The 22,719-nt window shown below is 60.4% G+C and overlaps 7 protein-coding genes across 7 annotated transcripts; 5 read left to right on the top strand and 2 right to left on the bottom strand.

Moving 5' to 3' along the window:
- Nucleotides 1-4,626: 4,626 nt before the first annotated feature.
- On the top strand, nucleotides 4,627-7,664 carry PLICBS_000595 (serine/threonine-protein kinase; the record flags this gene model as incomplete). Its single annotated transcript, XM_018318383.2, has 3 exons — nucleotides 4,627-4,755; nucleotides 4,905-7,449; nucleotides 7,507-7,664. 3 exons carry the CDS (start codon nucleotides 4,627-4,629, stop codon nucleotides 7,662-7,664), a joined length of 2,832 nt encoding a protein of 943 aa, XP_018183908.2.
- Nucleotides 7,665-8,960: 1,296 nt separating this feature from the next.
- PLICBS_000594 (uncharacterized protein) lies at nucleotides 8,961-9,695 on the top strand (the record flags this gene model as incomplete). The annotated part of the gene is made up of 1 exon (XM_018318384.2): nucleotides 8,961-9,695. One exon carries the CDS (start codon nucleotides 8,961-8,963, stop codon nucleotides 9,693-9,695), a length of 735 nt encoding a protein of 244 aa, XP_018183909.2.
- Nucleotides 9,696-10,138: 443 nt separating this feature from the next.
- PLICBS_000593 (uncharacterized protein) lies at nucleotides 10,139-11,230 on the top strand (the record flags this gene model as incomplete). Its single annotated transcript, XM_018318385.2, has 1 exon — nucleotides 10,139-11,230. One exon carries the CDS (start codon nucleotides 10,139-10,141, stop codon nucleotides 11,228-11,230), a length of 1,092 nt encoding a protein of 363 aa, XP_018183910.2.
- Nucleotides 11,231-12,632: 1,402 nt separating this feature from the next.
- PLICBS_000592 (uncharacterized protein) lies at nucleotides 12,633-13,831 on the bottom strand (the record flags this gene model as incomplete). The annotated part of the gene is made up of 6 exons (XM_018318386.2): nucleotides 12,633-12,936; nucleotides 12,986-13,032; nucleotides 13,087-13,287; nucleotides 13,346-13,634; nucleotides 13,690-13,747; nucleotides 13,795-13,831. 6 exons carry the CDS (start codon nucleotides 13,829-13,831, stop codon nucleotides 12,633-12,635), a joined length of 936 nt encoding a protein of 311 aa, XP_018183911.2.
- Nucleotides 13,832-16,173: 2,342 nt separating this feature from the next.
- Nucleotides 16,174-17,619, top strand: PLICBS_000591 (DNA-directed RNA polymerase I subunit rpa49; the record flags this gene model as incomplete). The annotated part of the gene is made up of 3 exons (XM_018318387.2): nucleotides 16,174-16,315; nucleotides 16,372-16,697; nucleotides 16,753-17,619. 3 exons carry the CDS (start codon nucleotides 16,174-16,176, stop codon nucleotides 17,617-17,619), a joined length of 1,335 nt encoding a protein of 444 aa, XP_018183912.2.
- Nucleotides 17,620-18,948: 1,329 nt separating this feature from the next.
- On the top strand, nucleotides 18,949-19,978 carry PLICBS_000590 (uncharacterized protein; the record flags this gene model as incomplete). Its single annotated transcript, XM_018318388.2, has 2 exons — nucleotides 18,949-19,148; nucleotides 19,351-19,978. The coding sequence occupies 2 exons, from the start codon at nucleotides 18,949-18,951 to the stop codon at nucleotides 19,976-19,978; spliced, it is 828 nt and encodes a 275-aa protein (XP_018183913.2).
- A 115-nt stretch (nucleotides 19,979-20,093) lies between these two features.
- Nucleotides 20,094-22,514, bottom strand: PLICBS_000589 (uncharacterized protein; the record flags this gene model as incomplete). The annotated part of the gene is made up of 1 exon (XM_018318389.2): nucleotides 20,094-22,514. The coding sequence occupies one exon, from the start codon at nucleotides 22,512-22,514 to the stop codon at nucleotides 20,094-20,096; it is 2,421 nt and encodes an 806-aa protein (XP_018183914.2).
- Nucleotides 22,515-22,719: the final 205 nt, after the last annotated feature.

Here is a 22,719-nt window from a genome sequence, read left to right as displayed (position 1 = left end):
TGATGATGTCTTCGTGCCCAAGTTGGGGAGAACGTCAGCTGCGGCGCGAGCTGCGTGCCAGCCAGTCATCCTTCGTATTCGTGCGTGCGACAGAGGGCGAGCTCTTCGCTCCGAGTCTCTTTTCTCTCCGGCTGGGGGGTCGTCGTTCGCCCATTGCCCATTGCGAAGGGATTATTCGCTGCCTGGGCGAGGACGGGCTGGCGAGTGGGCGGCGGGATGGCTGGCTGGGATGCATGAGGCGGCGACGGCGGCGGTGGCATGCTGCGACATGGATGGATGATGTGTGTATCATGCAACCCGGGTCGTCCTCGTCGTCGACGACGATGCAGGTGAATCAGCCAGGCATCCACACACGCGCATACTGTGCTGCGCAGTGCATGTATGGCGCAGGCACCAAGCACGGCGTCTTGACTCTTTGCGAGCTGCTTCGTGAAGAAGGGCGGGGAGGGAGTCATCGTGAAGGGAGCCAGGGAGACGCTGTGACTCCATCCGGGTGCAGGCCGCAGGCCGCAGGCGCAGATGCAGACGCAGACGCACGCACACGCTGAGACAAGACAGGCGTGCCACCATCCACCCACACGCACCGCACGCGCACGACCAAACCAACGTCGGGTTCCTGTATCTGGAGATCTGTGGCCGGGGCCCCCTCCTGTGCGTAGAAACCGCAGCAGCGCGGTGCCGAACGACGACGAGGAGGCGCGCATGGCCGCGACGCCGACACTGATAGGGTGCCCTGCCCAGACGGGCGCGATGCAGATGCAGGCCACCACCTCCAGCACCACCACCACCACCACCACCATCACACCTCGTCAAGGGTCGTGTACTTCGTACGTGTCTCTTGCCCTAGCTCCTGCCTACATACTAGATATCTGGAAGAAAGGGGGTTGCCGTTGGTTTGCTTTCCCGAGAAGGGAGGGGGGGCCCTTGAATCAAATCAAGCCGGCCCACGTATCTCCCTGCCGGCCGGTCGGTCGGTCAGGCACACGCACGCACGCACGCCCGCGGCAAGACCCTTTTATACACTTTGGATTTCCGCCCGCATCGCTCGGTGAGAGGGGAACCAGTAGTCCGGCAGGACCGACCCAGCGTGGGGGGCGTTGGTTTTCCTCATCGTGGACCCGTGGACGAAGACAGGACCTGCTGGATGCGGCGATGACGAGCGAATGAGTGCAGCTGTCGTCGTCTACACATACTTTGTGCGTACGGACATAGGGACATTTGCTCGCCGGCCCGCGGCGGCGGCGCGACGCCGCTCGTATCGCGGCGACCCGCGACCACGGACGTCACAGGCGTCGGTTTTGGCTTTTTGGGTTGATTCTCCCCCGCATGCCAGCTGCTGCTAGCGTCCAAGGGGGGATGGGCCACCTCTAAGCCCGCGTGATAACCAATGTACTCTCACAACCGGGCAAAGGCACACACACACGTACATGGCAGGTCAGGACGGGCCCATGAACATGGGAATCGTATCGTCCAGCTCTGGGGCACCCGGGCTGGCTGGAGTGGCGGGTTGCCCAGCTCGGCCAAGTGCAGTGAGAGGTATAGCCTTTTGCGGGGGCGCTGGACGTGAGGCGCAAACCATGACGGGGATGACGAGAACGAGCTCGCCAGGCCAGTGGCCGATGGCGGGATCGGGGAGACGGGTGGTGGGCGAACGGCACGCGTGGGCGGTTGGCGGTGCGTGCTTTCGCGATGATGGGCAAATAAATGGTCCCCGTGACGGGCACGTCATGTCTGGGCCTCGGAGTGCCGCGCTATGTTCCATGCTGCTGCTACTCGCCTTGCTCTGCGCCTCTCTCTCGCGCTCTCTCTCTCTGTGCCCCCACATGCATCGGACAGGGCCCGAGTAGCAGTAGCAGGAGCAGTACTTAGCAGGCGCGAGAAGCTTCTCCCCTGCTGCGTACGTGCGATAGACGAGCATCTAAAAACAGATTCATAAGCCGAGGGAGGCGACGATGGGGATGGCGACGGAGTAGCCGGGCGCTGGCACTGCTACTGCTACTGCTACTTCCGGTGTTGTTGGTAAGGTAAGGTAAGGTAAGCTAAGAGCCGTTATCGCTGACGGATCATGGATGGGATGAGTCTTATCGCCACCCTCCATGGCGCGCGACTCGCCCACTCGCAAATGCCAGGCGTCGATTAGAGCCTAATCTGAGGTGCAGCCACTGCTCCGAGGTAAGATTCCATGAGGTGCCATGCACGGTGCTCCCAGCGCCCAGGCACTTTCAGCGTCCACATCGCAGCGACGGCCCTCCTTCGCCTCCCCGATAAGGTCGGTGCTAACGTGGAACGGCGGGCGGACACCTGTGCACACGTAGCGGCCCAGAGGCGCGAGCACCACTGACGGGATCATTGATAGACGGGGAGCTGCAGCTCGGAGGGTCCTACCGGTATCCCAAATGTAGCTTCGTAAGGATCATCGCACGGCAATGTCTGTGGACTGTGTTAGTGCGAGACTCAACGGCTACACAGCCGGCCGGCCATGGCGCCATGGATGTCGCCATGCACACCTCATCATGGCACTTCCATTCGGGTCCCACGACCCGGCTGCTGTCGCGGGGGAAGGAGGACGAGGGACTCGGGGTCGCTTGGGCGCGCGCGCGGGACCTCCGGCTAGCGCGCTGGGGGTCGGGTGGGGGGGAGCCCAAGCAAGTCAGTGTGTCGTCAGTGAGCCTCGGGTGCGTTGACCCATGCCAACAGAGAAGCGCCAGAGCCTGAAAGTGCCCGTGTCCCGGCACTCAGGTGAGCTGGCGGGAGCCCGGAGCAGAGGTGCGCAGCGCCAACGCAGTGGGCCGTTTTAGGCGGTCCCCCAGGCGCATTGATGCATCACGGGGCGCACTGCTCAGGCGCCTCTCACTGGAACGGCAAGACGCCAGACGCAGCCAGCCAACCCACTGACGGGGTGATTGATTGCTTGATTGACTGGGATGGCATGGGTGTGGCCACTGATGCCACCACCACCTGCCCGCCCGTACCTAACCTAAGGTAGGTACCTCAGACAAGACAGACCACCGACCGCCGCCACCTCCACCACCACCGCCTACCAGCAGCAGGCGTCCCGATGTCGTCTGTCAGTCCGGCTGTCAGTCATTCAGTCAAGCCCGTTGATTTGATTGATTGACTCGCCCATTCTTCTTCCATCATCGGCCGTCCCGTTCGACCACACACTTGTTTCCATCTTCCGAGTCCTCCCCCCTCGGGCTCTACAACTGCTCCTATTCTCTCGAACCGCCTCCTCCGCCTCCTCCCGGCTTCCCCTTCTTCATCGTCGTATCGTCGTCGTCGTCGTCGTCGACTCGTCCGTCTTCGAGAACGCCCGCCCCGCCCTCCGTCTCCTCCCTCCTTCGCCTCGACCCGTCATACGTCCATGACTGCGACCGTGTAGGTGGGCCTGCCCGTCCCATCACATCCCAGCACGCAGCCAGCCAGCCCAGCCCAGCCCAGCCCAGCGGCGGTCCCACGTCCCCTGCCACGCGCGCCGCCCTCCCCCTCCCCCCATCAGTCCCGAGCGTGGGTTGATGAGGGTCGATCGACCGCCTACCGCTCTGGGCCAAAGCGCGCGAACGACGCCGACCCCGACGCCTCGTCCACGCGCCAGCTCGGGCGCGCACTGCCCGTGCATCTGACTCCCACCCCCCAGCCCGGCCCAGCCCAGCCCAGGACTCGTGCCTACAGACTACGGAGCATTCTGCCCTTGTCCTGGTCGGTCCTGTGTCAGCGACGACCCTGCTCTCCATCGCCCGTGCTGCCCGTCGCCTTCGTCCCGGCAAACGCTCCTCAACTCAACAACCCGTTCGTCGTCGTCCATCAGGGTGCTGGGAGCTGCCCGAACAGCTGTCGCATCGAACTTCCTCAACTTCGTCACCCACACACGCGGTACCGCAAGCCAGCGACCAGAGCAGCCTCTAGGTCGCGCCACCCTCCGCCGCCGCCCATCCCATCGACGTCGACATCGATCTCCGCCGGTGTCTTGCCTTGGTGTTAGTCACTCCCGCTCCCTCCCCTCCATCCTTGCTCCTCCGGCCCCCGAACATCGCAGACGGCTTCCAAAAAGCAACCAACGTCTCGCCTCGTCTGCCCAGTTCGCCCGTCCTGCCCCCGTCCTTCCCCAGAGTTGCACAGGCGATGCGCGCACCCTGCCGCTCCCCCAGACTCTCGAGGCATCGCTCCATTCATCCCTCCTTGCAACCCCGTCCCATCGGCGGCCACTGACCATCCATCCTCATTCAGCCTCCTGTGCTCCCACACCCGTCATCCTATCGGATACCTGCCGCCGCCGTGTCGACAACCCTGCCTGCTGTCGACTAATACCCAAGTTGCGTCTGGCACTGGCACTTCCGGTACGAGGTGACCGCCAACCCTGACCCGTTGACGCTGCTGCCTCCTTCGATCCGCTTCTGCCTTGCCGTCCCCCCGACCGTTCCAACCACCCCGGCGCCTGTTCCTCGAGGTTCAACCGCCCTCGATCGCTTGCTGCGGCCATCTGCAAGTCCTACCTTCCGACGCATCGATTACATGACGACGCGAACCGCTGCCCGTCCCCTCCACACCTTGTAGGCCCTCGGGCTGCGATCGACCTCCGCTGCACTTCCTGCCATCGACAACGAGGCACTGACATCACAGGAAGCCATGGCGAGTCGGCAGGAGGGCCAGCCCCCCGGCTCCCGGAAGTCGAGCGGGCGCAACATCGGCCAGTTTGTCATCGACAAGGAAATCGGCAAGGGCAGCTTCGCCCAAGTCTACATGGGATGGCACAAGGTGCGCTCTCTCTCGCCCCCCTCGCGGACTGCCGCTGTGCAAGGACGCCTAGCTATGGCCAGTCTGATGTCCTTGCCCGCGCCAGCTCATCGCAGCCGCTTCGGTCTGTTCTGGCATTGTGTGCTAATTGTGCCTCGCTTCTGCTGCAGGAGTCCAAAGCTGCCGTCGCCATCAAGTCGGTCGAACTCGCCCGGTTGAACAAGAAGCTTAAGGAGAACCTGTTTGGGGAGATTCAGATCCTCAAGTCTCTGCGGCATCCTCACATCGTCGCCCTCCATGACTGTGTCGAGTCGTCCACGCACATCAATCTCATCATGGAGTACTGCGAGCTGGGGGATCTCTCCTTGTTCATCAAGAAGCGAGACAAGCTCATCACACATCCCGCCACGCATGACATGGCTCGCAAGTACCCGGTAGCCCCCAACTCTGGGCTGCATGAGGTTGTCATTCGCCACTTTCTGAAGCAGCTATCAAGTGCTCTCGAGTTTCTCAGGAGCAACAACTACGTCCATCGCGATGTCAAGCCCCAAAATCTCTTATTGTTGCCCTCGCGCTCCTTTAGGGATCAACGGCAGTTCCACATTTTGTCGGCCAGCCAGGACTCACTGATTCCCGTCTCCGGACTTACATCGCTGCCGATGCTCAAGCTGGCCGACTTTGGCTTCGCGCGGGTGCTGCCGTCGACGTCGCTGGCCGACACTCTGTGCGGCTCACCACTTTACATGGCGCCCGAGATCCTGCGGTATGAGCGGTACGATGCCAAGGCGGACTTGTGGTCAGTGGGCACCGTCCTTTACGAGATGATCACAGGCAGGCCCCCCTTCCGGGCCAGGAACCACGTGGAACTGCTGCGCAAGATCGAGGCCGCCGAGGACGTCATCAAGTTTCCCCGCGAGGTCGTCGTGAGCTCCGAGATGAAGGCCCTCGTACGGAGCCTTCTCAAGAGGAGCCCGGTTGAGCGATTGAGCTTTGAGAACTTTTTCGCGCACCCTGTAGTCACCAACGACATCCCGGGCCTAGTAGAGGACGACATTCCGAAGCCGCCACCCAAGCGAGAACTGGAGACGATTCCTCAAGGGGAGGCCCTGCCTTCACCACGGTCACCAGGCCCGAGCCGCGGCACCGGACATGACTTCATTCCTCGCGACGCTGGCTCATCAAGGTCCCCGCGAGACGCGGCGCCGCGGTCGCCTCAGACCGGCAGCCCCGGTGATGGCCGATACCGACGGCAAACCGGTGACGTGCACCGACTGAGCGAGTCCCCACGGAATGGCGGTGAGGGCCTAGGAATTCAGCGCCCGACGCCGCAACATACCGTTTCGACACCAAACTATCAACCACATCTGACGACCAGGCCATCTCGCGACCGCGTTGTGACGCCCGGCGTGAGCCCGACAGATGTAAGGCGGCCGCCCGCCGTCAATCGCGAAGCCTCGGAGGAAGAGCAGGCAGCTCAGGACGTCATGTTCGAGCGGGACTATGTCTTGGTCGAGCGGAGGCACGTTGAAGTCAATGCCCTCGCGGACGAGCTGGCTGCCAACCAAGTGCCCGGCATGCAACGGGGCCAACAGATGGTACGGCGGAGCACCCAACAGGGGGCGCCGACGTCGACCACGGGTGCCATCCCCACGCCAGCCTCGCAGACTGCCTTGGTCGCACAAGGCCGAGCAGGACAAGACAAGCGCTCGTCGTACGAAAAGGCCCTCAGCTCCAGCCCGAGCTCGGCGTCGAGCGCCATCACAAAGGCGATTCAAGATGCCAGCCTCAGGCTCTTCGGCTTCAAGATGGCACCAGTCCGTGGTGCCAAGGGCCACTCGCCGCCCATGTACCAACCTTTCCCGGCCTATCCCACGCCTTCTGCACCCGCAGGCCTGCTCGGTGACGGCAAGAGCAGCCCGTCCGCCGACGAGGACGTGCGCGCCAAGGACGCCATGGAAGAGTACGCCGAGCGGAGCGACTGCGTGTATGGCTTCGCCGAAGTCAAGTACAAGCAGCTGGTCCCGCTGGCACCGTCCATGGACCACGGGCTTGGCGGTGTCCCCATGGATCAGCTCGCGGACGAGGAAGATGGCTTGACGGTTGAGGCGATTGTTTCCCTGTCCGAGGAGGCTCTCGTCCTGTACGTCAAGTCGCTGACGCTGCTCGCCCGGGCCATGGACATTGCCAGCGTGTGGTGGTCCAAGAAGAGCCGCGGTGCCGTGGCGACGGGAGTCTCTGCCGCCGTGTCTGAGCATGTCGCGCAAAAGATCAATGCCATCGTGCAGTGGGTGCGACAACGCTTCAACGAAGTCCTGGAGAAGTCGGAGATTGTCCGTCTCAAGCTCCTGGAGGCCCAGAAGCTGCTGCCCGAGGATCACCCCAGCCATCCGGCAAATCACGGTGAGGACTCGATCGTATCATCGTCGGGATCTGCCGCGAAGCAGGTCTACCTCACGCCCGGCATCAGTGCCGAGAAGCTCATGTACGATCGCGCCTTGGAGATGAGCCGCGCGGCCGCGATTGACGAGGTGACCAATGAGAACTTGCCGGGCTGCAAGATTTCGTACATCACGGCCATTCGCATGTTGGAAGCGGTGCTGGAGAGCGACGACGACGCCGTGGGCAGGAGGCTTGCGAATGGCAAGGAGGTCGCCCGCGGCTCCCTAGAGAATGGAGGCGACCTCGACAGTGACGAGGAGGCCCACGTGCGGAAGAGTAAGCTCGCCCCTGATTATTCCCTCATAGTGCTGCGCGTGCTGACATGCGTGGCAGTGATCAAGATGATTACTGGCCGACTGGCGTCGGTGACGAAGAAGCAGCAAATGATTGTCGAGGCCAACAGCAAGGAGCAACAAGCTCAGCTGCAGGCGGCACGACGACGGAGCGGCGATGTTACACCGCGGAGCATCCCTTCTCATGGGTCGACTTGAAGCCAGCGAGACCCTCAACGTTGAAACTACGCGATACAAAACGACAGCGCATTCTGACTATTACTACAACTACATACCCTCTTACTGCGCCCCACGGCTACATGTTTTAATGACGCGCTCTGCTTTTTCTTTGGGCTGGGTCCGAACGGCGTTTGGGTTTCCTTTGTTGCGGGTGGCGAGTTGCATGGATGACCAGCCGAGCGCCATTCCTTCCTCGAGATCGAGGCGCTGATCTTTTTGACTGGCACTTGGGTTGCTTTAGGGAACCAGGCAACGGGATCCACGGGCAGGCGTTTAGGACTGATTAACTGTACGGCGGGGGCATCTTGCGCGTCATGTTTGTTCGAGCCGGTGGGGGGGGATAAAGGAACTGGATGAGGGATCAATTTGCGGAGTGAAAGGAACAGACATATCGGGACGCCATCGGACACCGGGCTCACATAATAGTTGGCGCCTGGGACGATGGTATTCCACGACCAGAACACGGTCAGTACGATAGGACAGAGGGCCAGGCCATGGTGCCGCCCAAGAGAATGCAAGGTAGATTGCTGAGGAACCTCGATGGTTGCTGACCGCGTCGTGTGAAGCCAAATGCTGTCGAGGGAATTGCCGGTGAGTCGTTTGTTTAACAAACAGCAGCTCTGTTGGCAGCATGTCAGTGAACGAAGTCGGCGGTTCTGAAGAACAAAGACCAGACAACCAGTACCGGGAGAATTGATACGCCATCAGACACATGCTCAAAGGAAACCTGAGTCGGCTGCCACTACTTCAACGCCCTGCTGTGAAACCTTGACTGGTTTTCCATACCGAGACAAACTTGTATGTGCGTGAACATAATTACAGAGTTGACTTGAAGCATGCGGCCCAAGACCACCACGATCGCAACGGCCCACGACTCCGACAACACGTCCTCCCCGGCCGACAGCGACGACGACGCCAGCTCCCCGCCCAGCGGCATCCCCCTCCTCGACCTCGTCACGCAGTGGGCGCGCTCCCGCCGCCAGGAAGGCCGCCGCCGCCGCCGTGCGCTGCTCGCCCAGGCGCGCGGCGCAGAGTCAGCCTCGCAGACGGATCCGCACGTGGCGGCGTTTAGGCGCAGGCAGAGGCTGGAGAGGGATCTGGCGGAGGAGGGAGAGGGGAGGAGGCGGGCGAGGTGCGCGGCTGGGGTGGAGGGCGCGCGGAGGAGGGCGAGGGGGGCGCTGAATGGGATGGGCGGGGGGGGAGGTGCAGGAGCGGGTGGAGGGGTGGAGGGTTGAGGCGGAGCGCAGGATCCTCGCGAGGGACGCTGATGTGATGATGCCGTGCCGGGAGGAGGATGAACCTGTGATGCAGGAGCTGGAGCTGCTGAAGAGGGAGGAAGCGAAGGCGGAGGCGGAGGCGGAGGAGCAGCAGCTCAACGAGCGGGCGCGCATCCTCTGGCTCGCCAACAGGCAGCGCATCCACGACGAGGCGCCGCGCTACGTCGACGGCCTGCCGGTGCGGGACGTGCTCCGGCCGCCGCGCGTGCGTCTACGTCTGCGTATGCGTCTACGCGGGCGGAGAATGACCGGCTGCCGCCTCGCCGGGACGGCGGCGTGTCTGAACTGCGAGGCGAAGCGGCTGCGGTGCGAGATGGCCGCGCCGGGGGTGAGCGTGCAGGGCGCGTGTCGAAGGTGCGTGCGCAACGGCGAGGCGTGTTTGCTGTCGTTGGTGCCGTCGCCATGGTCAGGCGTTGACGAGGACGGGGAGTATCATCACCATCGTCACCAATATCATCATCATCACCAGCACCAGTACCAGCAACAGCAGCCGGGCAAACACCACCCACACCAGAGCGAGTCCACCATGGCAGTCGTCGTAGCTGGCCACGCCGAAGAGAATTCGCAGCAGGAAGAGTACCACGCAAAGGTACGAGCGGCAATGGAGCGGATCCGCGAGGCAAGGGACGGCCCGGCGAGGGTGCGGCAGAGGGGCGATGGGGGATTGGTGATGGCGCGGACGGGGGCGTGGGCGCTGCCGATGAGGAAGAAGCGGGACGACAAGGAAGACTGAGTTTGCGTGGTAGCGTTAAATCAGGGTCAAATTGATATACGAAAAGAGGGTTGTGGGCAAGAAAGAGTTGAGCGAGACGCAGTGCTTGTGCGTGTATGAGGCGGCGCGTGTAAGTCAGGATTGCCTAATCGGGAGGCGCGCGCAGCGGAATGCAACTCTAACTCCTTAGTGGCCTTACGTATAAGTTTGCCCTTGTGAGTTGTGACGACATGTCTTGCCCATCTCTCGCGCATGCCCGCCCGTCCCCTCATCAACCTCATCACCACCACCACGTCTCACTTTACTCACACTTCTTCACCTCACTCCCTCCCTCACTCACTCATTCACTCCACCCTCTCCCTTCGCTTCGCTTCGTATTTCGTGTGTGCCCATAGCGCCACTAAGGAATCATTCGCTCAGGCTTCGGATCAAACCCTCTCAATCGCCGGCCAAAGAACATCGCAATGAATCGCAATTGCTGGCTGCCACAGGGCTTGGCTGCAAATGCCGGCAGCAACAACAAGCCCCCCGGGCCGGACGTCTCGTCGTACCGCCTCCCGGACGACGAGGCGCTGCGCATCTTCAACGACGAGATCCTCCCCGCCGAGCTGCCCCCGCTGTCCGCTGACCCCTCCGCTTCGTCTCGCGCCGGCGACGACGCGCGCCCCCTCGCCCTGCTCGTCGTAGGCCAGACCGGCGCCGGCAAGACGATCCTCGCGCAGGCCCTCCTCGAGGCCCTCGAGCGCCGCCGCGCGAGCGCATCTCCTCAGCACCCCATCCAACCCCCCGCGCACCTTATCGCAGACACGTACAAGACGTACCACCCGCAGTACACGCGCCTCATGCTCTCCACGCCGCACCTCGCCTCCCCGGCCACGGGGCCCGACGCCCGCCGCTGGCTCGCCATGGCCGCCCGCGAGGTCGCCCGCCGGCGCCTCGACGTGCTCCTCGAGAGCGCCTGCCGCCACCCGGACGACTTTACGCAACTCGCCGCCCTCTTCCGCGACAACGACGCCGCCTACCGCGTCGAGGTCGTCGTGCTCGCCGTCCCCGCCCCGCTCAGCCGCCTCGGCATCTTGATGCGCTTCTACGAGAAGCTGCCCGAGGGCCAGTCGCGCAACCTGCCCGTGCGCCTGACCCCGCGCAAGGTCCACGACGACTCGTACGCGGGGCTGCTCCACGCCGCGGCCTTTCTCGACGGCAAGACTAGAGCCGTTTCGTCTAGAGCAGCGGCAGCTGACCAGGTGCTCGTTGTACGCCGCGGGAATCTCGTCGTCGCGCGGGCGGAGGGGACGGGCGTCGCGGAGGCGCTGCGCGCGGAGAGGGAGCGGCCCCTGACGCAGGCCGAGATGAAGACGGCGCTCGACGACGTGCAGAAGCTGAGCACCCACGAGGAGGCCAAGGAGCAGCTCGACGAGGTGAGGGCCATGCTGCAGCCTCTCCTCAAGGAAGCGGACGCCTCTGCCGGCCAGTTCCCCGCCCTGCTGCCCCTGAAGTTTGCGACGGATGGTGGAAGCGACAGCGGTCAGAACGTGCTTCGGCTTGGAAGAATGTAGCGGCCTTAATGTCGGACCATGAATGTCACAGCGGGAGCGTGCGAGACTGGTTTTCACATCAGGCACAAGCGGCGGCAAAAGAAAACTGTCACATTTCCTAGCAGCAAAAGGGGAAAGGGGAACGTGAAGAAGACTGTCTGTCCCGTTGATGACTTGAATCCTCCTCCCCATGGAGCTGGACTTCCAGTTCCGACGCGTGCCGCAACAGTGACCCGAATCTCGAGATAACAAGGCATTGCTCCCCCTTGTCTGATTCGTTGTTATCAAGGCCCTTCGGATCTTGGGGCATGCCCAAAAAAATCAAAGAAGGTGCGACGCCTCAACGCCAGCTGTAAAGGCCTCGTGAGAAACTACGGCGTCGAAGCTTTCAATCCGGCATTTGCGAGTCATCGTGTGAGAGGTGCCGTCGCTGACGCTAGTCGGCGATGCGAAGCTCGTGGTGCGCTGGCCCACGGACGGCGTCATTCGCAGCAAGACTCGCCACGATGGTCGATGCTGCATCGGCAGATAGAAAATTGGCATCTTCGCCGTTCGAAATCACAGGCACTTGCTTCTTCTGGGGTTGTTTAGCGTTCGTTGGCGTCAAATGCAGGATGCGTCTTCTTCCAGTTGGACACCGTTAGGCATGAAGCATCTTGTATCCTCACCTTGGCACCTGCCACTCGCACGGCCACCGGCTTGACTACCGCGGGTGTAAATGGAGAGGCTCCACCACCAGACACTCTCTTCGGAGAGCCGTTTGCCATGTCAATTGGATTAGTCTCTGTCAGCAGACTGTTCATTCGAGAGTCCATGGGGCAATCAGTCGGTTCCACGTCAAGACACTGTTCGGCTTGTGCGATTGCTGGAGGCCGCACCCCAGGACAGAAATACTGAGACGGCTCTTCCATCGGTTCGGAGTTGTCAGAGGGGCGCAGACAGTCACTTGGTCGTGTTGCTCTGCTGTCGTAGTAAGAAACGCCGACTCCGGCAATCACATCAGGCAGCTCCATCGGCATGGGCTTCAGCTGTGCCGGCGGCTTCCAGTCAGCCATGCTTCTTCGATCAAGTTCTCGGAACCTTTCGCAAAGCCACTCGGGCTTGCAGAGCCAATCGTGGCACTGCGCCTCCATGGCGGACATGCGATCCGAGGGCAGTACCTGGAGGCAGCGCCACACAAAGTTCTCGCAGTGGGGAGAAAACCTGCCCATTCCGAGGACTTGGCCGTCCTGGGACGTGTCGGAATCCTCTTGGACCGATCCGTCAACGCCATCCGCATCGAAATGCGAGTTGTGTGTTAGCATCATGTGCACGACGATACCAAGCGACCAAATATCGACCGCCGATGTCTGCGAATGGGCCCCGGAACGCATCTCCCTGCAGCATATAAGAATCTTTCAAACCGAGGAGCTGGGGCTGCTACTTACGGCGCCTGGTAGTTTGGCGTGCCGGCGCAGGTGACCATTCTGCTCCGACTGGGAACTGCATAAGCTCCAAAATCCGACAGCATGACCCGGTGGCAGTTGATCTTCGGAGAATAGGCGAGGAGGATGTTTTCGGGCTTCAAGTCGCGATGAACGACGCCCTTCGTGTGGAGATACTGCAGACCGCGAACCACCTGGCGAGCGATAACGCGCGTTTCGTACTCGCCAATGGCGTCGCCCTTGCCGTGGCGATAGATGAAAGACCACAAATCACCGCCCGTCGCAAGTTCGGTGAAGGTATACCTGTGAACTATCAGTCTTGATCGTGTTTCGTGCAAAATTCAATTCTTACAACGTGTAAGGCGATATGATGGCGTCGACATAGGGGACGATGTTTGGCTAAAGGGTCATCAGGACAACCTACGATTGCGTTGGGCAGACATGGATACTCACGTGCTGAAGCTGCCGAAGCACATCAGCTTCCTGCAGCTTGCGTCGCAGCTCCGCTGGTTTCTTGCTGGTCCGAGGCTGCTTGAGGCTGACCACTTTGCACACCAACTGCTTCTTCGCTTCGTTTTCGGTCGCTAGATACACAACTCCGTCTGCGCCTTGGCCAAGACAACGCTGGGCAATGACGTATTTATCCCGGAACAGCTATGAAGCGTCAGATCCACACCCATTCATCAGAAGAGCGAGGGGACTCGGGGGGTACCTTGCACTCGGCCTGCTGGATCTCGGTGAGGGCATGGCGCTTCTCGGCCCGCTTGTCGCAGAACGTGAAGGACCAGTATGGCACAATATTGATCACATCTCCGTGCTGCAAGAGGTACCCGGAAGAAAGACCCTCCCCTTTGCCAATCTGCACGCTATTGACGTAAGTTCCGTTGCGTGAAGTGCGGTCGCGCACGTAAACGAGGCTGTCTGATTGATCATACGCCACGACGTAAATTTCGCAGTGCTTTCGAGACACAACATGGTCCAGATCGTTCGTGATGCAGCAGCTATAATTCTTGTCAGATCAATGATCTCTGTTCTGAGCGGAAGGGACAAACTTACTCGGAAGCTGGGTCACGCCCAATCTTGAGTATCTCATCGTCGCGAATCGGAATCAGCTCTGAATCACGGTTAGTAAGTTGCTATGCGATGAGAAGGATTCCTGACCTTGAAACGGCCCACCGCCGGCTGTTGAACATGCCATAAGGAGGCATCTGTCTGGGACATCCTTGTGTTCCGAGGTGCACGGATGCTGCTGTTCTGGCTGGGGGGACGCCATCGAGAAGTGATTTCAGCGGCAATCCGTGTAAGCCAGAAACCCGCTGTCAACCTTGCTCGTGTGGTGGAGCGACAAACTCAAAGACGCAGAGACGAATATGAAATGGTGAAGGCGAGCGTAGTTGAAGTCAGGCTCGAGTTGAAAGTGAAGTGTCAGATCGTTCCTCGTAACGCATGAAGAGGTTGACAGAGGCTTGGAGTCGTGAACATATTGTTCCCGACTCCTCTGAATCTCCTATGGCTGTTGTGCTCGAGCTCTGGGCCACGGTGCAAATCACAGTGTGAAATTCCTTGCACTGTATGGATTCGTGCACGGGCCAAGTCCCAAAGCGGCCAACCACGCCCGCCAAGCCAGGTCATCCTGACGTATGATGGACACGTGACCCTCGGGGGTTTCGTGCCCTACTACTTTCGGGAGCTGCTTAACCTCTGGAATTTCCCCTCCTCTTTCCTGTTGCACCTCATCCAAGCACGATTCTCATCAACGAACAAGTAAGTTGAGCTCCCACCCGAAGCTGCTACAAGGAAGCTGCCGTCTGCGATTGGCAATTGCATTGTTGCGTTGCTTGATTGGCGGGTAGTCTTTTTTTGTTGTTGCACTGGCCAATGTCCGCAGTAAGCTAACCATGACGCAGCTCTATCGTTCAAGATGAGAGCCAAATGGAGGAAGAAGCGCGTTCGTCGCCTCAAGCGTAAGAGAAGAAAGATGCGTGCGCGATCGTAAGTGCCCCGAGCGTCCCGTCGTGCGTGAAGCAGCTACTGACGACTGCTACAGCAAATAAACGACTCGCACTTGCACCTGACTCGACGCATCTCTCATGACTTTCACAACGCCGCTCGCCTGAATGACGCCAACAAAGCTGGCAATCGACAACTCGGCAACCAGTGGTCGCTTGACGAGGACTCTCGACGACATTGACTTGACGTTTTGGGACCGAGTGCAGGGACTGCAGCACGGAGGCCAGAGTGGCCGGCCGGTCTTTGGTCATGACGGCGGTGGGAGATGAGCAATGGACAACTTGACGGTCAGGTTAAGTCGGCGTTCAGGGATCGCCTCAACGAAGCAAGCTGTCACAAACGACGCATGCTAGGAACCTATTTTGGCACCGTCATGGACAATGAAATCGCAGATTTGCTTCGCGAACCGATTGGCATCCCGACCTCGTGACCAAGTGTGATTTGTAGATCGGGGCAAGCTACGAGCTGTCTGTGAAGCATCCAAGCTTCTAGCTGCGGTCGGCGCCTCATTGTGAGGCCGCGACAATTGGCAATCGAAAGCTGACAATCCTGCGGTGCGTGGGCTGTGGAAGCTCTGCTGCGGAAAAGCTCGACAGCTTCCCGGCGTTTGTGCGGTGACGTCGTCCACTTTTCGGGTCCGCCGGGTGTGGTTTGACAGCGGGAGGAGCTGCAGGGCGGACACCTTCGCTGTGCCGGACAGTGCCATGCAAATATCTGGTGTAACTCTCGAACTCGAGGCTACATCTCAAGCTGCACATTTAACAAGGTGCATTGGCTTTGTTGTAGGCTACACTAGGCGTGGCCTGCCTGGCTGCGATCTGGACAGCTCACGCGCCTCGAAGGCTTCACATGGTTTGGTGAGGCCAATGGCAGCGACCAATGCTGAGGACTGGGACGCATTTCTGAGCATCATGTATCGTCGATGACGGATAAGATGAATATCTTATCTTTTGTGCGTCAAACCGGCCACATACAAATTACTGATGGCAGCAATTACGGCGCTGTCGATTGGCACTAGGTAGATCAGACCCGGGCTTGTTTGGTTTGCTATGCAAACGCGACAAAATGAATTGATTTGAGCTCGTACTCTTGCGCAACATGCTCGCATATGCCGTGTGCTGTCTACCTACACTTCAAGGATGCAAACGGCAGAGGCGGCCTGGAGTGCTTGAATTCCGTGCCGCGTGCATCTCGCCGTGCCACCGTTACTTTCACAGCACCTGGCACCTCGGGCAGCATCTTCAATCGGGTGCAGCGGCCGCAGAGGGCCTGAGTCCTGACTGCTGTGTCCACTGTCCAGCACCACTGGTTGCGATGGTCAGTGGGGTCGGCTGCCCACCGCTCACCGCCCCGGCAAAAAGCTCCGCCGAATTTGCGGCCCGCAGTCGCAGGAACGGCAGAACCCAAAAATTTTTGGCGTGCCGTCGCTGAACGCCCATCGCATCACATCCCACCCTGCATCTGAGTTTCACTTCAACAAAAACATCCATTGCGAGCCTCGCGACGCCGCTGCGGCCAGAGCGAGACACCATGGGCGACGGCAGCAGCAAGAAGCGCAAGCGCGATGGCGACGCGGCGGGCAAGCCCAAGAAAAAGGTTGTCCTGGACGCCCCTCCAGCGACAGCCAAAGTCTCCTCCGTCCTGCGGCCCAAGTCCTGCCCTCCCGTGATAGGTACGACGACGCTCGAAGCAATGCTCCTGTCGACTCAATGGCTAATGCACCTGTAGCTACCACGCCGGGTTTGGAAGTCCCCAGGAATGTCGTCTTTCACTCCTACCAGTCCAAGGACGAGGCGCGGTCAAAATCGAAGCAGCCCAAGCATACCATCGACAAGGAGATCCTGCTGCACTCCACTGCACACCGCAGCCTGGATTACACTGCTAGAGAAGAGGAGCCTAGGGGCTCGAAGCCTCTCATGAAGCACTACGTGGGCGTCTACGACCCCAAGACGGGCAAGCTCGAGGTGGTCGAGGCCAAGAAGATGGTTGTCAGAGGCCAGGTTCGCGCAAAGCAACTGCCCACTGCTTCGGCCAAGGATATCGGAGCCAGACAGGTATGTCCCAATGCCCACGAAGAATACTTTGGGATTGGCACTAACGTGGCTGCAGACCAATATGGAGCGCAAGACGGACCTCGGACAGACGTTTGGTACCAAAAAGGCCAAGAAGGCGATCCGCGAAAATGTCCTCAATGCCATCGCGCCGGAGAAGAAGCCCGGAGATGGCTCGCCGACAAAGATCGACAACGCAGCCCGCGCCATGCTCGACTCCGTCGGGGCCCTGACTTCGCAAATGGCCACGAGAGAACAGCTGCAAGCCGTCGTCGACGAGGCCAAGCCCGTGCCAAAGGCCAACCTCGAGGCGACGGAGATCCAGGACGTCTACGACCCGGACGTCATCATCGGAAGCGACATACTCAACCTCGTACCAATCCGCGAATGGCAAGAAAAGGCCCGACACAAGGAAGGCATCCAGATTCCCTCGCGTTTCATCGCCGCCCGCGTCAACGCCATCGCCACCAACGACGATGCCCTGACCCGGCTGCGGGTTCTGCGATACATGGGATTCGTGCTGCTCTTCTACCTCGGTACGAAGCCCGGCAAGCAAAAGGGAACCAGACAGCTGCCGTCACGGGAGAAACTTCGCGAGCTGCTGTCGCCGGCGCCGGAAGCCGTCGTCGAAAACATCCGCCGCAAGTTCTCGGACGCGGGCACGATGCGCAAGTTCCACATCGACCTGCTCATGACGCACTGCTGCGTGTTCGCGTGCATCGTCGACAACTTTGAGGTGGACACGGAGAACCTGCGGGACGACCTGAGGATAGATCAGGGGTCCATCAACAAGTTCTTCCACGAGATTGGCGGCAGGGTCAAGCCGGTGGGTAGCAAGGCGGAGGGACGCCAGGCCAACATTGCGCGCCTCGCGCTGCCGCTCGACTTCCCCAAGCAGAGGCACATTGCTCCTCGCCGGAAATAGAGCATTCGGCAAGGGCATGAATTTATGACGGATGTGTATAAAGATGGCCATGCAGGGCGGGTTGGCGGCGCGTTTGCGGCATATTAGCATTCCTGGAGTTTCTGTCCGTACGCTAGACCGTCGGACTTGAATTTGCACTCGGTTCTTTTTCTCAATCCGTGCTCTTTTCCGTAGCCGGCCCCGTATTGCGTTGCGCAGTTGCGAAAGACCTCCCAACGTGGTGGTTGGGGCAGTAGGTATTACATGACGTAGCCTCACAGGCTCTGTGCCGTTGTCCCGATTCGCAAACGTGTAAACCCCGCCCGCTAAGCGTATACCGTCAGCAGACATGGCGACATGCACAAGCTCACAGGCTGGTCATTGTGAGGGGATCGCGGAGCGGAATGTGATTACTGACATTTGTCCAGGGTAGGCCGTGTACCGGTCGCTTCACGACTGCGCGTTGACGGGCATGGCACTTCGGCAGAAGCTTGCCACTACCTCTTTTCTCCCAGAGAATGGTTCAATCATTTCCCCGTCTTTATTTTTACTCGAGAGATTTACGCCTGTGATAAGGGGCGTAGCACTCACGCTGCTAGTTAGTTATCTGCGCAACCCTGTGCCGGAACGGCAACACCCTCGCCCAGCCATCGCCGCTCGCACAACAGCCGAGTTCCGGGCGGACGCAGGGTACTTATACTAAGAAGTCTCTTTTCTTGCCATTCCAAGGCAGGAGCCTGCCTCATACTACAAAGTGCCCAACGTACGTACTGTACGACACCAAGTTCTGGCTCGGGATTCGGAGCCGCACCCTCCCCCCCCTCGGCAGGCGCGTGGGTTGTTGTCCCGGGCTGCCGGGATCCCCGCAGTTTTATAGCGTCCCTGCAGATTGGCCAACACGGGCCGAGGCACACCATCGTGGGGAACTGTGCTTTTTGTGGGGGGTGGGTGTGCTTCCGCGGTTCTTCTTCTCTGACGACTCTCTCTGTGGTTCAAAGTTGGAAAGCGGTTTGATCGGATCTTACCTCTCAAGAAACTTCCATTTTTTCAACCCAAGCAAGCCCCGCTGGTTTTTTATACACGATACTAGATCTTGTCCTCGGCTACTGTTAGACTTTTCGGTTCCTTGTTGGTCCATGCGTTGTGCGACGACGGCCTGATATACATTACACCGACCCTTGCCTGCCTGCCTGTTGTCCTCTTTTCCCACCAGCTGGTGTCGCATCTCATCTCACCTCAGGAGACCACCAAGAAGAAGAAGAAAGTAAAGAACGTCAATCGGGCCTCACCCGCACATAGTACACCCGTCTACCAAGCCTCCGACTCCAACCCCCTCGCGTTTTTGTCACCATGGCAGACCTCGGCGCAGAGTCCGTCGTCAGCGTCGAGTACCGCGGGCGCGTCGCCGTCATCACCATCGACAACGACAAGAAGCTCAACGCCCTGGGCCAGCTGCAGTACTATGCGCTGGCGCGCGCCATGCAGGAGGTGGCCAAGCACGATGAGGTGTTTGTCACGGTGATTCTCGCCAAGGGGCGTTACTTTTCGGCGTAAGTTTCTTCTCCGTTCGTTCGTTCTACCTACACTCTGTGCTGTGTTTGTTCTGGTTCGTCGATGTAGTAGCGAGGGGTGTGACGGTGCCTGGACGCATCGTCACCCACCGGCACCACCTCATGATGAAACCCCCTAGCCCAGCTCTCTCATTCACAAACCTCGTTCTACACGCGAATGCCACTGACGCACATCATCCAGCGGCGCCGACGTCTCCATCAGCCGCGCCGCCCCCGTCGACGCGACCGACTCGCACAAGCTCTGGCTCTCCACCTTCGTCGCCTTCAACCTCAACATCACGCACACCTTCGCCACGCACCCCAAGGTCCTCGTCGTCGGCCTCAACGGCCCCGTCATCGGCCTCTCCGCCGCCCTCGTCTCCTTCGCCGACTTCATCTACGCCGTGCCCCACGCCTTCCTCCTCACCCCCTTCTCCTCCATCGGCCTCGTCGCCGAGGGCGGCGCCTCCCGCGCCCTCGTCCAGCGCCTCGGCCCCGCAAAGGCAAACGAGGCCCTCATCATGAGCAAGCGCCTCTGGGCCAAGGAGCTGCTCGACGCGGGCTACCTGAATGAGATCTTTGACTACCCCAAGGGCGAGGACGCTGCGTTTAGGGACCGCGTGCTCAAGGAGGTGGATGAGCGTCTGGGGGACCACCTCAATGGCGAGAGCCTCGTCGGTATCAAGAAGCTCATCCGCCGCCCTGAGCTCGAGACGATTCACAATGCAAACGTCCACGAGGTCTTTGCCGGGCTCGACCGCTTCGTCAAGGGCATCCCCCAGGAGGAGTTCCGCAAGCTGGCCAGCGGCGAGAAGAGACACAAGCTGTGAGAGATGGAGGGCGCGAGTTCGAGTAGCCATGCTCATCTGTATATACACTGTCACGTTTATGAGCCCAGCAATGGTACACAATTGTGCTTTGTCATTATATCCTATCTGGTCGGGCCTATGCCAGCAGCCCGAACAAGAGGCTCGTCCGGTGCCAGTAGTCGTGCGCTGCCTTGGTGACGCGTTGGCGCGACGACTCATCGGCTACGCCTGAAAGCTCGTAGATCTCGTCCTCGACCTTTTTGAGGTCCCCTGAAGGTTTTCCTGATATCGTGCCGACGGAGCAGCTCAGGAAGGCAATGTCAAAGAGCCACTGCGTGCTGACGTCTCGAATCCGCTCGCCAGACGGCGCAGTGCCTTGGTCCTTGTCCTGAGGTTCCGTCTGCCCCAATTCCTCCTCCGAGCCCTTCTCCTCCGTCTTCTCGTCTTGAGCATCGTCCTTCTTCGGCTCAAGTTGGTCTGACGACTCCTTCGCCAAAGTCGCCAGTTCCTCGCGCCACGATTCGCACAGCTTCCCGCAGAGGTGCTTCTTCATGGTCACAACAGCCACCGCGGTCCACAAGTCGACTCCCGCATCGGTCATCGACAGCGAAAGCTCCTGCAAGAACTGGAAAAGCCCAGGGGAGGGCTGGATGGGCAGCGCCGGCTCTCCCTCCCAGAGGCCCCTACCGGGCACTCGTCTGCTCGACAGAAAGGTTACCGTGAACTCGTCCAGCGCCTGCGCGGAGACGCTGGTAACGATCTTGCCGTGGAGTTCGGGGACCATTGACAGCCCGAAGCTCTTGATGGACGGCCGGTCCGGCAGCTGGGAGCGAATGTCCCGCAGAACGCGCACCAGGTACATGGCAATGTCGCCATTTGCGGTACTGTCCGCCTTTTCCTTCCACAAATTGCCCAGCTGTTCCTGAAGCTCCTGAAAGGACTTGTCGAGAGTCGCGTCCAGCTTCTCCTGCAACTGGCGCGGATCATCTTTGCTTAGTGCTTGCTGCCTTGCCTCGATGGTCTCTTCGTCTTCGATTTCATCGTAGTCGTTGTCCCAGCGCTGCTTTCTCAGCAGTTCGACTACGCCCTCAACATCATCAATGACGTGATACCAGCTGCTGTACGAATGTGCCGCCTTGGACACCGCATCATTTCGACCGTACAGTCGTGATGTGACCTCCTGAACGAACGATGCCGCACCAGTCGCGAGGGCCTCGTCGTAGCCGCTTTCGTCCCAGAGCCCCTGTTGCTTGTCTGTGACGCCTTCTCGCCATCCCTCGAGCGTGGCTCGGACTTCGGACCCGACCAGGCGTAGCTTCGTGACCTTGTTTTCCAGCACCGCCAACATGCGCGAGTTGATGGCATCGCGCAGGTCGTCTTGCATCTCCGACGGGTCGAATCCTCTTGCCCTGCCGCCATCGCGAATCCAAAGCCGGAGCACCTCCGTCCGGAGCTCCATGATGGACTTAAAATCCGCCATGTGCTCCAGCGTCTTCTTCAAGCCATCGAGGAGAACTTGGCCGCCCTTCGTCGCCCAGCTCGTGAGCCGCTCTCTGGCTAGCTTTCCATCGAGGTCGTCGTGCCGAACAAAAGGGGTGAAGTACTGTATCTCCTCGCTGCACCATCGTTGATATAAGTCCAAGCGCAAGCCCTCGAGTCGCTTCAGGGCGGGATCCGCGAGGAGCGGCCGGCTTTTGAGGCTTGCCAGAACTGGTGAAAGCTTGGCTGGCACGAGGGCCTGAACGTCTAGGAGCGTCTTCGTGTACAGCCTCAAGCTGTGGACGACATCTTCGGTGGTCGTCGCCCGTTCGTCTTCCTCCACGTCGAATGCCAACGCCATGGCCTCTGCTCGCACGGAGAGAAAGTAGCGCAGAGCATCGCTCGCACCGGAGCTGGCGACAAGGCAGTGTGCGCAGAGCGCCTTGAGGATATCCTCTCTCTCCGCATCGTCGCTCGCATTCTCCAGAACCTTCTTGATGGCATTGTTGAGCCGTCGGCGAAGCGAGTCTCGGGACTTGATGGCGCCTCCGAGATCGAGCTTGGGACCCGCGCTAGCGTCCTCGGTCTCTTCCTCGAAGCCCTTGAGCAGGAGTCGAATCAACACCCAGACTTTCGCTGCCAGCAGGAGCCTGTCTCCTCTCTTCGCATGTTCGTCCAGGCCAGCTTGGCCCTTGAGTATTCGACCGACGAGAAGCCCGCACGCGCTGAGCAACTTTAGGCGCGCAGCCCTACTCATGTCCTCGTTGCGCTCGTTGGCGACGAATTTGGACAGGCCGGTCGCCTTGGCCGCCACGACCGTCCGCCCGCAGCGGCCGCCCATCTTGCCTAGGAGCTCCTGCACGCGGTCGTTGTCGCCGTGCATCTGGACGATGGTGTCGGCCGTGCCGAGGAGCTCGCGGTACGAGCCGCCGACCTGCGTGCGCAGGCGGCTTGACTTTTCCTCGATCTGCACATGGAGCGCCTTGTGTATCGAGCGGATCTGGGGCAGCGTCTTGTTCGAGGAGAAGATCTGGGCTGACGACGTCAGGGTCGCGACGTCGGGGATCGGGGTGGCCATTGTGGCGGAGGGACGGCGCCTGGGACGGATTCACGGGCGGCTTCTATATCGTGTTCGACATCGGGGATACGGAGGCGCTGCGCCGGGATCGATTCGTCGCGGGCGTGGTGAATCAGGCGGAGCTGATGAGTTCAACTTTCGTGTGGTGCGAGGCGCAGGTGACGAAGCTGGGCGGTTCGCCAGGTGTCTCGATAGTGGTGGGGCA

The sequence above is a fragment of the Purpureocillium lilacinum genome, assembly GCF_023168085.1.
Source record: "Purpureocillium lilacinum CBS 284.36 DNA, scaffold_1, whole genome shotgun sequence".
In the NCBI taxonomy this organism is placed as follows: Eukaryota; Fungi; Ascomycota; class Sordariomycetes; order Hypocreales; family Ophiocordycipitaceae; genus Purpureocillium; species Purpureocillium lilacinum.
Note: the sequence above shows the minus strand (reverse complement) of the source record. Positions and strands in the feature narration are given on the sequence as shown.